At 37.3% G+C, this 12,915-nt stretch overlaps 1 protein-coding gene across 6 annotated transcripts in view; it reads left to right on the top strand.

Moving 5' to 3' along the window:
* Positions 1-12,915, top strand: part of NCOR1 (nuclear receptor corepressor 1) — a 69,120-nt gene that overhangs the window by 52,136 nt on the left and 4,069 nt on the right. For 5 of the 6 annotated variants that reach the window (XM_035560976.2, XM_035560974.2, XM_035560972.2 and 2 more), the window contains 17 exons: positions 402-485; positions 991-1,247; positions 1,663-2,023; positions 2,543-2,767; positions 3,466-3,675; positions 4,600-4,749; positions 5,323-5,496; positions 5,980-6,145; positions 6,415-6,911; positions 7,365-7,493; positions 8,076-8,233; positions 8,481-8,704; positions 9,132-9,269; positions 9,790-9,932; positions 10,746-10,799; positions 11,866-12,087; positions 12,640-12,822. In XM_035560976.2, coding sequence (XP_035416869.1) covers positions 402-485; positions 991-1,247; positions 1,663-2,023; positions 2,543-2,767; positions 3,466-3,675; positions 4,600-4,749; positions 5,323-5,496; positions 5,980-6,145; positions 6,415-6,911; positions 7,365-7,493; positions 8,076-8,233; positions 8,481-8,704; positions 9,132-9,269; positions 9,790-9,932; positions 10,746-10,799; positions 11,866-12,087; positions 12,640-12,822 — 3,375 coding nt within the window. The remainder of the gene's footprint in view (positions 1-401; positions 486-990; positions 1,248-1,662; positions 2,024-2,542; positions 2,768-3,465; positions 3,676-4,599; positions 4,750-5,322; positions 5,497-5,979; positions 6,146-6,414; positions 6,912-7,364; positions 7,494-8,075; positions 8,234-8,480; positions 8,705-9,131; positions 9,270-9,789; positions 9,933-10,745; positions 10,800-11,865; positions 12,088-12,639; positions 12,823-12,915) is intronic. The other variant, XM_035560978.2, reaches the window with a different exon arrangement.

The raw sequence follows: 12,915 nt of genomic DNA, 5'->3' as shown, positions 1-12,915 counted from the left end.
TCAAGTCGGGCCATTATACAACTTTTTCTGATTATCTTAAAAAATACAGATATCAAGATGATGTTTCTTGCCTAAACTCTGGAGTCTTACTCCTAAAGTGCATTTTGTCCCACCCTTGGATAGCCCTTAAAGGATATTTTGTGTAAAATTTCATTAGATGGAACAACACAGTTTAGAAACCTCTTACTCATATATAGAAATTCAATGCTGCTTTGAAGTTGCTCGTGCATTCGGCTTGTCTTCCATCTTTTGTGGGCTTTTGAGGCAAGGCTCTCTGGGCACTACAGATAGTATCTGTAATGTATGTAAGAAGGGTGGGTTTTTTGTTTTGTTTTGTTTGGGGGGAGGGGGAGTTGAACACGTTTTAGTTCTTTAAACTATTTTCTCATTTTTAAATTTAGGTTTAATCTGCCGTGCACTGCCTAGGGGTAGCCCACATGCTGAACTTAAAGAGAGAACAGTGTTGTCGGGTTCTATAATGCAAGGTAAACTTTTGCTAGTTTAGAAGGCAAGCATTAATTACATTCCCAAAAATCTGGATTTCTGAACCTTAAAACTGTTATTTATTAAGAGTGGTAGCTGTGTTAAGGATAGAGCATGTTTCATTAGGCTGTTTTCAGAGCATAAATTATCTATAAGCAGCTTTCAGATATACTGTATATAAAGCTAAATGTGTAAACATAGCTTTTTCTCTTTTTGGAAAATAGATACTTTTTAATATGAATGCTTGGTAATTAGCAACGTTTTTACTTTTTGTTTTTAAATGAATATTAATACTTCCCCAGACCTCTGAAGATGTATGCTATTGCCTTTATTTCAGCATCTGAAATAACCTGGGACACTTTCAGTAACTTGAATATTTCTTCACTACTATTATAGTCATACTATAGACTACTGCAAGTCAAAATTCTAGTAGTTAGTTACTCTGTTTACTAAAAAAGAGACTTAGTGATTATTAATACACCTGATGTGACTTTCTTCCTATAAAAGGCACACCAAGAGCAACATCTGAAAGTTTTGAAGAAGGCTTGAAGTACCCTAAACAGATTAAGAGAGAGTCACCTCCTATAAGGACATTTGAAGGAGCCATTACTAAAGGGAAACCATATGATGGAGTCACTACTATAAAAGAAATGGGTCGTTCCATCCATGAAATCCCAAGACAGGACCTGTTAAGCCAGGAGAGTCGCAAGACTCCTGAAATGGTGCAGACAGCCAGGCCAATCATAGAAGGCTCCATATCTCAGGTAAACATAAAAAGCACGGCTACGCTCGTACAGTTGCTTACATATTCAGTAGTGAATCAATTCCAGATATTTGAGTAGTGTTAAATGTGTGGGTGTTTTGTCTGTTTTCTTTTTAAGAAATATACCAATGTATGAAATTTAAATATATTCTGTGTATTAGAAAAATCCTGACACTTCACCTGTAAGGAATACACTCGCAAGCCTGTGTGAGAGAACTGACAAGTAATAGTGGCTAAGATCCAGTTGTATTCTGTGCTGATGTGATAGCAGTAATGAGCTACACTATCAGTCAGGAACATGATTTTTTTAAATCTTATTATTATTAATTTTTAAGCAGTAGTGAAACATTGACATCTTACCTGATCTTTTTATCCTTTTTTTTTTTTTTTTTTTTTTTTTTTTTTTTTTTTTTTAGGGTACACCCATTAAATATGAAAGCAATTCTGGCCAGTCTGCCATCAAACACAATGTAAAATCATTAATCACTGGACCAAGTAAACTACCCCGTGGAATGCCTCAGCTGGAAATGGTGCCAGAAAACGTGAAGGTGGTGGAGCGAGGAAAATATGAAGATGTGAAGACCGGGGATGCAGTACGTTCCCGTCACACGTCAGTAGTCAGCTCTGGTCCCTCTGTTCTCAGGTCAACTCTTCATGAAACTCCTAAATCACAGCTGAGCCCTGGGATTTATGATGATACCAATGCACGGAGAACACCTGTGAACTATCAGAGTCCAATGTCCAGGAGTTCACCTATGATGAATAGAGTTAGCGAGGGTATGTTATTTTGATCCAGAGTAATACAAGAACTTCGAATACTTTCATTTTAAACTTATTATTTTAACCATTTTCTGTAGTCTCTTCTACTTTCGTTTTACTTTAATGGTTCCTCTTCATTTGGAAGGTGGTTAGAAGGAATTTAAGGCCTTAGCTGTTAGTTGAAATAAGAAAATGAAAATCTGCCATATCGTAACGTGGAGGTAGGGAAGTAGTTCAGTCTCCATTTGCATTTGATTATGGATGACACTGAAAGCGTTACCTAAGATCATAATGTTTTGAGGGCAGAAGCTATTCCTGTGTTATATAAGCATCTAGAAGAGAAAAATAATATGTGCAAACAATTGTAGTTCTAGGATTTACATTTTTAACCAGTTTTTGATATAAAATGCTTTCTGTGATTTATTGTAGCAAATTACAGGGTCCTCTAGAACCTGCCTTGTGAGCCAGTGTGTACTTACTGCTGAATCTTCTATTGAAAATAGGTATTTTCAGGGTTTTTTTCCTTGTTTCTGTTAGCTGGAATATCTTCTGGGAAGCCAGCAAATCATGAAAGGAAAAACACACTTACTCCAACACAGAGAGAGAGCGTGCCAGCAAAATCTCCAGTCCCAGGGGTTGATCCTGTAGTGGCTCACAGTCCTTTTGACCCTCATCATAGAGGAGCTACTCCTGAAGTCTATAGGAGTCACCTCCCTCCTCACTTAGATCCTGCTATACCATTTCACAGGGCTCTGGATCCTGGTAAATATGTTTGTCTTGTTTTTGGTTTGTTTGGTTTTAGAAATACTGTGTGCTTTGCACAGAAAAGATGCCTTTAAAAAATAATTATTGATAGGCAGTTATAAGGGCTTGTATACGTTGTTGTGGTTTGATATCCAACCGAACCAAGATAAGGAAACTTACTAAAATATTCCTGTGTAATACTGTAGCTTTCTTCTAGAAGATGCCAAGTCACTTCTGTTTAATTTAAAAAAAAAAAAAAAAAAAGACAACAACAGCAAAAGATTGTTTTTCAAATAAGTATTTGTGAAGTGTATTAAAATATTTCAGGAAACCAATGCAAAAAGGGATGTGGAAGATCCTACAGAATGGAAGTGTAATTTTGATCCCTCTGATCACAGAGGGGTTACCAGGTTATCCCTGATTATATTAAATACAGTAGACTTCCTTTTAACATATCCGTCAGTCTACCTTTGTAAGGTATTTTAACCTTCTTTAGTTATTTCAGAACTTCACAATTTTATTCAACTCTCTTCTCTCGGAGAATAGATTGTTTAGATTTTTCTGCCTGTGTACAGTGCATAAATTCAGTAAAACATTAGTATTAAAATACTATTTTTGATCCATTTGGTGCTGGCTAGAGAGAACTGATAGTGCTTTCCATTGAAACTTCAGTTCTGTATCTTGAGTACTAAATCTTTTTTCTACTTCATCCTCAGCTGCTGCTGCTTACCTGTTCCAAAGGCAGCTCTCACCTACCCCTGGCTACCCAAGTCAGTATCAGCTTTACGCAATGGAGAATACACGACAGACAATCCTAAATGACTACATTACCTCACAGCAGATGCAAGTCAATTTACGTCCTGATGTAACCAGAGGATTATCTCCTAGAGAGCAAACTTTAGCTCTCCCATATGCGGGAGCAAGAGGTATACCTGTGTTTTTCTGATAGTCTTTAAAGCGTATTATAGATAATGTGGTATGGCTTGGCAGAGAAGCTGAAGAAGCTGATAAATGATCAAAACTCAAAAGTAATGCTTTAGAAGATAAGACCATTGCCAAAAAAAAAACAAAAACCAACCCCCCACCACACATCCAAACAGCAACCAAAAAAAAAAAAAAAAAGTAAAGCAATTTTTTGCAACTCTGTTCACTGTGGAGAGGTTTAGGAGAGGTTTAGACTTCTGTGAAGGGGTTTTCTAATGGGACGTAATTTTGAAGAGTTTCACATTGAAATGTCCAGTGCAATATTGGAACAAAATAATAAGTGAATAGTTATGAATCCCTGGGGTTACATGGCATTCTTCCAAGAATAACAAGCTTAAAAGGAAGTAGCTGAGCTACCAGTTTAGTTACTGGATGTGATAATCTCTCTATCATTTAAATCAGTTTTGGTAGTTATTGGAAGAAAGGAAGATGATAAAAGTGAAGGAATTAGTCCAGTAGGACTAATTATCTTCAGGATAAGATATTAGTTATTTAATTGGTTGAAAAGGAAGAGATAAGCGTGTTTTTCATAGTAGGAGAAGTTATATTGGAGTACCAGTGAATACCTGTGAATATCAATGTTACTTTATATTTTATAAATATAAGAGATCTGGAAAAGGGAGTGAATGATGGCATGTAATACTATTTTGCTAATAGATGGGATTATTCAGAAGAGGTTTAGTGTATCTTTTTATGAAGGACAATTAAAGGGATTGCTACGAATGCAAATTCTCATTTAGTGTGTTACTAAATTGCTGACTGCCAGATATATTTTCCACTAAGCATTTATTAATGAACAGAATATATAATGTGTGGACTTTTGGTCTGTCCTTGAAAGGCTGTTCTTGTGTGTCATCTCCTAACAGGAATTATTGACCTGAACAATATGGCTCCCACTATATTAGTGCCTCATCCTGGAGGAACAAGCACACCACCCATGGAGAGAATTACTTACATCCCTGGTACTCAGCTTACGTTCCCTCCCAGGCCTTACAATCCTGCTTCTCTGTCACCAGGTACAAGCTGTTACTATTTGATTTTATATCTTTAATCATCTGACATACTGAGATAGTTGACCAATTTATTCTTTATTAAGCTGTCATTAACATTATGGCTTGTTTTGTCAGGAAGTGCTATTTCTTTGCACTTCTCACTTGGATAGCAAAGTTTTGCTTTGTTTTTTTTTTTTTCAAATTATAATCTGTATTGTTGCAGTAGCAGCTGAAGGAGCACTGACAAATTCAGAACTTGCCTCGTTCTGTCAGATCATCATTAATAGTAATTTAGTTACTGGTTCACTAACTTTATACTGTGTGTTAAAGACTGGAATTTGGGTCTATAAGCTGTCTAGTTTCTAACTATATAGAAACCACTTGAGTAAAAAGCTGTTAGTTGAACCTTCCACTGACACTGTGTTAAGCTCTTGCCTTCCTTAAATAAGTGGATAGATTTGACTGGAATGAAAATGTATTTGGGAAATTTGTTGTAAGTGGATGGCAGAATGTATTGGAGAGTGTTTGCATCAAATTATGCTTAACTTTAGTATCTGTTTTTGCTACTTAAAATGTTTTGTCTTGTGGATGTTCCAGGACACCCTACACACTTGGCAGCTTCTGCAGCTGCAAATGCTGAAAGGGAACGGGAAAGAGAGAGGGAGAAGGAACGGGAGAGGGAGAGGGAACGAGAACGAGAGCGGGAAAGAGAACGTGAACGAGAGAGGGAGAGAATAACTTCAGTCCCTGCTGAACTTTATCTTAGACCAGGTGAGTGTGCATTGTTACATTTGGAACAGTCTCATTGTAGACTGTAACTATTTTCTATATCTAATATATATCCACATTTTCTTTATCCTCCATAAGCAACATGCAGCTTATTAACACGTTACAGAGTATTGTTTGATTTAGCCTACACTTAAGGAAGGTTTCTAGCACTTGGCAGTTCTGTTCCTAATTGAGACTTCAAGTTTCAGGCTTCTCCATCTTTCTGTCATAGTGATGTAGTACCTAGGGAATGGTGTGAATCCCAGTCATGCCTATCACTACTTGCATCTTATTTAAAGCATTGTAAACAGAATGCTCCTATTTAAATCCTTGATATATACAATTGCATCTAGAGTGCTAGAGACAATTGGGAAAGGATGTGGAGGAGAAAGCATTGATACGTTGTTATACATATCCTACATTGTTATAAGAGTGATTTATATGTGTATTTGGTTTTTTTTTCCTCCTCTGCTTTATTTTCTGCAGGTACAGAGCAGCCTGGCAGACCTGGCAGTCATGGATATGTTCGGTCCCCATCCCCTTCAGTTAGAAGCCAGGAAAACATACTGCAGCAAAGGCCTAGTATTTTTCAAGGAACCAACGGGACAAGTGTAATCACACCTTTGGATCCTGCTGCTCAGCTCCGTATCATGTATGTTTCTTACGTTACTGTCCCAGAAATATCTGTACTAATACTTGAGCTTATTAAAAGGTGCGTTTAGTCTGAGGAAGATCCTAAGAAACTAGGATATACCACAGTCATCTGGCTCTTTAATTTATTGAAAATGATTCTATGCATTTGCACCAAGTCCAGTTTGGATTGAAATTAGTATCACAAAAGCTTTGCTTTGTTTTACTCAAGAAATGGCTCTGGTCCTTTTTCATGTGATATAATTCGGAATATTCAATGTTTGTCAACAGGCAGCTCACCCCTGGAGCTCCCTCCATAACTCAAGGGTTGCCTGCTTCGCGCTACAATACTGCTGCTGATGCCCTTGCGGCGCTAGTAGATGCTGCAGCCTCTGCTCCTCAGATGGAAGTTGCCAAAGCAAAAGAGAACAAGCATGAAGGAACCAGGATAGAAGAGAATATGGGACGCAGGTCAGCTGTGGTTACTGAGCAGCCGCAGATGGAACAGAAAACACTGGAGGTAGAAAAGAGGCCTGTCCAGTGCCCCTATACATCTGCAAATTTTTCTGGTGGCAAGTCCCAAGGACAGTCTTCATCAGTAGTCTATTCAGAGGCTGGTAAAGAAAAAGGACCTCCTCCTAAATCCAGGTACGAGGAAGAGCTGAGAACTCGAGGAAAGACCACAATTACTGCTGCTAACTTCATAGATGTGATCATCACTCGACAGATTGCTTCAGACAAGGATGCACGAGATAGGGGCTCTCAAAGTTCAGATTCTTCCAGTAGTTGTACGTATCTTAGTAACTACTTACTTCTTTGCTGTCTTAGCCTTCTAGGGAGATAACAAAATGTGAAACGATTCTGATGTTTAATGATAAAATACTCAGCTCTGCACAGATCAGATGCTGGATAGGCAAATACAGTTTTTGACTACAGTGCAGTGACTGAAGATTCTTGTAAAATTTAGTTGATCGCTTTATTTAGGTTCCATGCTGCATTGTGAAATGCAGGATAATAAAACTGACCATATCAGAAGTCAGGAGATGTAAAATTACTGAATTTACATTGGAACAGTGTTTTGTGGAAATATATTTCACCGTGATTCTCATGAGAAAGACGGACAATTTTGACTTCCATTTCACTGATGTCATTTTAATGGAAAGATAGTGTTGTTACATATAGGCAACCAAAATCTTCAGTGATATTCAAACCTTATTCCACAACTTTTGCTTGATATACAGTATCTTCCCACCGGTATGAAGCTCCTGGAGATGCCATTGAGGTGATTAGCCCTGCAAATTCACCTGTACCTACTCAAGAAAAGCTACAGTCCTATCAACAAGAGACACCTAAACCAAGCCAGGCAGAGAGTAAGTTGGTCTACTTATGCAAGTGTGCTGACAATTATTTTGCTGATATTTACCATGAAGTCAAAATATAGTTAAAATATATCAGGAGTCTTTAGGTCACTGTTTACCACGTTCTTAACTTTCAGAAACTTTTGCTGGAATTATGTTGTTGCAGGATCTGTGTAAAAACTTGAACAAATGTATTGGAACTGTCACTTGGCATTGAACAGCTCCTTTACATTACAGCCTAGCTGATTCAATAAGAAATTTATTTTGAATGTATTATTTAAAATTACTGCATGTTGGTGTTGATGTCTGCATTTTTTTTTATCTCTTAGTAAAGCTCAGACTACTACAGTACCATTTGCAGATGAGAAATGAGCTGGAATTCCCCAGCATTGTGGAATTATGCTTTATGCCTTTGATAGTCCAGGGCCTATATGTGGAGGGGAAAAGGTGTTTATTACACATGATGCCTAAAATTTATTATATAAAATCCATTATAGAAACACCTATTGTTTTATATTCGTAAGCACAGAACTTTAAAACCTTGAAGCTTCAGTAATACCTTCATAAGAAACTGTCCTTTTGTTCTTCAACTAGATGACCCAAACAGGCAATATGAGGGGCCGATTCACCGTTACAGGACACAACAGGAACCTCCTTCACCCCAACAACCTCCACCTCCTTCCTCCCAAGCAGAAGGGATGGCACATGTGCCCAGAACCCATCGACTTATCACCCTTGCTGATCACATCTGTGTAGGTTTATTTGTGTACATCTTTTCAGATGTGAAAAGTTATGCTTTGATTATGAAAACAAGGTTTGGAACATTAATAAAACTAATAATTACAGAGTTGGTATTGGAGATATTATACAATAATGTCTGAACTTATTTTCTCATTTGTTGCAATTAGTCTCATATTCATCTAGTTCACAAATACTGAACACTGTGCTGTAGCCGATGTCTGACCAAAGTTTCCTTTCTCTTTTTTTGACCACAATCAGCAAATTATTACACAAGACTTCGCTCGAAACCAAGCAGCTTCTCAGGCCCCTTTGCAGCCTCCCACCACTACATTCCAGAACTCCACCCCTGCTCCAGCGCCTGTTTCTACCCGAGCAAAGACATCAAATCGCTACAGCCCTGAGTCACAGTTGCAGTCTGTCCACCATCAGCGGCCAGGTGCTAGAGTGTCACCTGAAAATCTGTCTGACAAGTCCCGGGGAAGGTAATGCATGTATTTGGTTTAACTGTAAATTTAATTAATTCCCAAGTACAATATTTACAAAAGCTAGTGCAGTAATCTTTATGTAGATCAGAAATAGTGGTATCCTTTGGTCTTTTTTGGGCAATGACTTGCACTGTTTTTGACAATTGCTTGGCTCCATAATATAAACATTTTCCCTTCACTACTAATACTTAATTTCCAATCCTTGGAGGAGTGAAAATTTTTAATCGCTTAGAACTTTGTGGAAGAAATCCACAGAATCACTGTGGACAAATCAGTGTTATCTTTTTGAGATTATCAAACGTACTAAAACATGTAACACACATAACTAGAAATAGTTTTATAACTACTGGAATGCAATTATATGTGTTAACTATTCTGTTACATGCAGTAAGAGTACTTACCTGTCTCTGAATTCTAAATTTAGACCTGGAAAATCTCCAGAGAGGAGTCATGTTTCTTCAGAGCCCTATGAGCCAATCTCACCACCTCAGGTCCCAGTTGTACATGAGAAACAGGAAAATGTTCTACTGCTTTCCCAAAGAACTGAGCCTACTGAACAGAGGTATGTGTAAAACTGAAGTTTAAAAGCATTATTCTGGATCACTTGGCTGCAAACAGTATCTTTATTAAAAAAATCATTTAAGCAATCTTCCTCTGTTATCAGAGGCAAGTTTTTAATCGCTGTTCATAATAAGGAGGATGAAATTGGAGGAACAGCTGGGATGATTATTTGGGCTTCTAGCTTAAAAATGTAGTCACCCATCAATATATAGCTAAAACTTTAGCCAGCATGCACGTTGCAGGGCAGAAATAGACACCCCTGAAATGTTTGAGTGCATCATCTCTGTACCACTCTCCAGCACAGGCAATGACAATCTGTGAGCTTTAGAATCTTGAATCTTGAAAAAGCAGGTGTTTCTGGACAGTCATTACGTTGGTCTAGTCCCTAAAAAACAGGTTGAGGAAAGATAATCTTAAAGCATATGAATGTTGGCAGTATCTGCCATTGATTGCTTTTTGAAAGGTTTAAATGTACAGCGTGAAAAATGTTCTCTGACTTTGACACGTGTTGGTCTTGGCAGGACTGACTCTCGCTCTCCAGGTAGCATAAGCTACCTGCCTTCTTTTTTCACCAAACTTGAGAATACGTCACCAATGGTAAAGTCCAAGAAACAGGAGATATTTCGAAAGCTGAACTCGTCTGGTGGAGGCGACTCAGACATGGGTATGTAGGACTTTTCAATGAATTTTTGCAACTTAAGCTCTATGTGACTGCTGTCCACAGATGTTCTAACATAAATGTTTCAAATAGCATGACTGAATATTAATCTATTAATGTAAAAACATATTATGTATGACTGAATAGCTGTAAGATTTATTTTTTTATGCTGATGTATGTAAATTGTTGCATTTAAGCATTTTAATATTTAATTTGAGAGATGTAAATGTTTAGAAGAAGCATATTATTAATGAGATAGTGTGCTTCATATCAACATTAACTACAGACACAAAGTTAACTAGAATAGTGTTAGGTTTTAACAACTATTACACCATTTCCTTTTTGAAAAAGGCATCTTTTAAGCTGGATTTTTTTTTTTCTTGGACCATATGATTATGACTATTAAAATGACACATTCTGGATATTTTAATGCAGTATCAGTAATGGATACTGTCCCAGTGGAATATGATACTAGAACTGTATTTTTTTTTTCTCTTAGAAATCTTAATATAAATTTATATCAAAATTATCAGTAGTAAGAGTTTGAGCTGTTTGTGAATTCAGTACCTAATAGAAAGTACTTAATTGAAAGTGAATGCTTTTGCAGATTCATTCTGAGAAACAAGGCTGAGTTAGTAAGGGTTGCAGTATTCTTTTTATTGGATTTCCACCGTGTGCACAATACATTTTGTTATGTTGAACAAAGTACAGGAAATAGTTCAGAGTAATTCTATCATATGTATTAAGACTAATAGGGTTCACTTCTAAGGATCATCAGTACCCTGGAAAACTCATTTAAATGTTATGTTTTAATTGCAGCAACTGCTCAGCCAGGGACTGAAATATTCAATTTGCCAGCAGTCACTACGTCAGGTAAGTTTTTTAGTAAAAGGAACTATGCATGTTTCAGAAAAGGTAAACTAATGCAATATATTTAATGTATGTGCTTTGGGCAGTGCAGTAAATGAGGAAGAGGATGTAAAATTTGAAAAGTAACACCCCACAAAAAAGGTTGTTTCCTTTGTCCTAAGGAAAAGCAAAATGATCAAAGGAAATTTCAAATAATATTTAAATGGGAACTGAAGCAAGAATTGTTTTATTTCTCTGGTGTCTGCAAATCTTAGAGGTAGAAGTCGTGAAATTGGTTAGCATCTCACTTACATAGAACTTAAATATAGTGTAGTTCAACAAAACTAGATCTCAGTTCATTAAATGCAATTTACTTTATAAACTGGGGTATTTAAAATACTTGCTGTTTTTTTCTATGATAAATAACACTTAAAATCCCAATTTCCTGTCAGATGAGGAAATTAAACAAAAACCCATACGTTCTAATGACAAAGGCGAATGAGGCAGAGAAATTAAGTGAAATATGGGAGATAACTTCTAAATCTGAATCTGAGTTGTACTGTAGATTGCCTCTACATGGTTTTAGCCAGTTGCCTCCCCTTCTGATGCAACGATTCTATCTTTAATTGGAGAAAGTAGTGATCTCCATCAGATGAGATGGAAGGGTAGGCTTTTGGAATTAAGTATTTGCCACAAATCATACTTTGTAAGATGAATTAGTATGGATCATTAATATGAGAAGTATTCTTCTGGTTTGTTCTCTTACAACTGATTAGTAGCAGCAGATTTTACTTAATATGCTATCACAATCAGCATGTTCAGCTTCCTTTGCTTTTTTTTTTTTTGCTTAATGTACAATTTACTCTATTGCAGAGTCTGACATTTAGCGTTTGCTGGCACATATAACTTATAGCTATTGTGAGCTGCTTTGGAGCATGTAGCTTTGCATTTTAAAAAAACATCATCTTTTTTTCCCCCCCACTTCCTGCCTATCTCTAAAATCTTTGTTCACATCCCTTTGTAATTTCTCTGAGATACGTTTTTTGCCTCCCCTCCCACCTTTCCATGTATGTTTTCTTTTATCTCCCAGGTGCAGTCAGTTCTAGGGGTCATTCCTTTGCAGATCCTGCCAGTAATCTTGGTCTAGAAGACATTATTAGGAAGGCATTGATGGGAAACTTTGATGACAAGAGCGAGGATCATGGAGTTGTAATATCACAGTCCATTGCAGTAGCATCTGGCAGTTCCAACGTTGCAGTACCTGCAAGTAGTGAGACGCGTAGGGAAGAAGCTAATCCATCGCCTAATTCAGGTGAGGTATTTCAGCTCCCAAATATTTCATGGTTTAAATAAAATAAATAAACGAAGGGCTTGAATAAATTCAGTGTCACTGAAAGTCATTCCCTTTCCTCTGGAAGTGACAGAGAGATGGTGTTTCTATTCCCAGTAGTGGTCCTGGCTTTCAAAACGGTGCTGGTGATTTCAGGAGCACTAGCCAATATTTCTTGGAGAATGACAACACGGATGAAACAGGGAAGAGATAATGGGTTGGCTCGGTGGCTTGATGAAAAATACATGTGTAGTACATCACCTATAGGGAACATGCACTGATGGGAACTAGCTTGAACTGAAAACAGCTCCCTTCCTAAAGTTGGAAATATAACTCTCATGGTAAGAATAGGGATTTTCTAGCAATAGTGTCATTAGTGACTGTATAGGCTAGTCTTCTAATTGTAGTAAATCAGCATTGCAGAAAGCATCAAGTCAAATCCTTGTTTGGTGCTAAGCGATAATTTATAGAAACAAACCTAGAGGCTAAAGTGTAGTGTAATATTTTTGGAAAACCTGTCCCTTCTATTTCCAGGAGGGGGAGTCAGCAAGCAGAAGTTAATTGGCAAATCAAATAGTAGGAAGTCTAAGTCTCCAATTCCAGGACAGGGATATTTAGGAACTGAAAGACCTTCTTCTGTCTCATCTGTACATTCAGAAGGGGACTACCACAGACAGACTCCAGTGTGGGCCTGGGAAGATAGGCCTTCATCAACAGGTGAGAAATGGGGGTTCTCTTTCCAACTTAATGAATTAGATGTGTTACTTGCGGAAAGGTCAGATGCAGACATATAACACTGGCAATTATCAA

The sequence above is a fragment of the Cygnus atratus genome, chromosome 20 (assembly GCF_013377495.2).
Source record: "Cygnus atratus isolate AKBS03 ecotype Queensland, Australia chromosome 20, CAtr_DNAZoo_HiC_assembly, whole genome shotgun sequence".
NCBI classification, from domain to species: Eukaryota; Metazoa; Chordata; class Aves; order Anseriformes; family Anatidae; genus Cygnus; species Cygnus atratus.
Note: the sequence above shows the minus strand (reverse complement) of the source record. Positions and strands in the feature narration are given on the sequence as shown.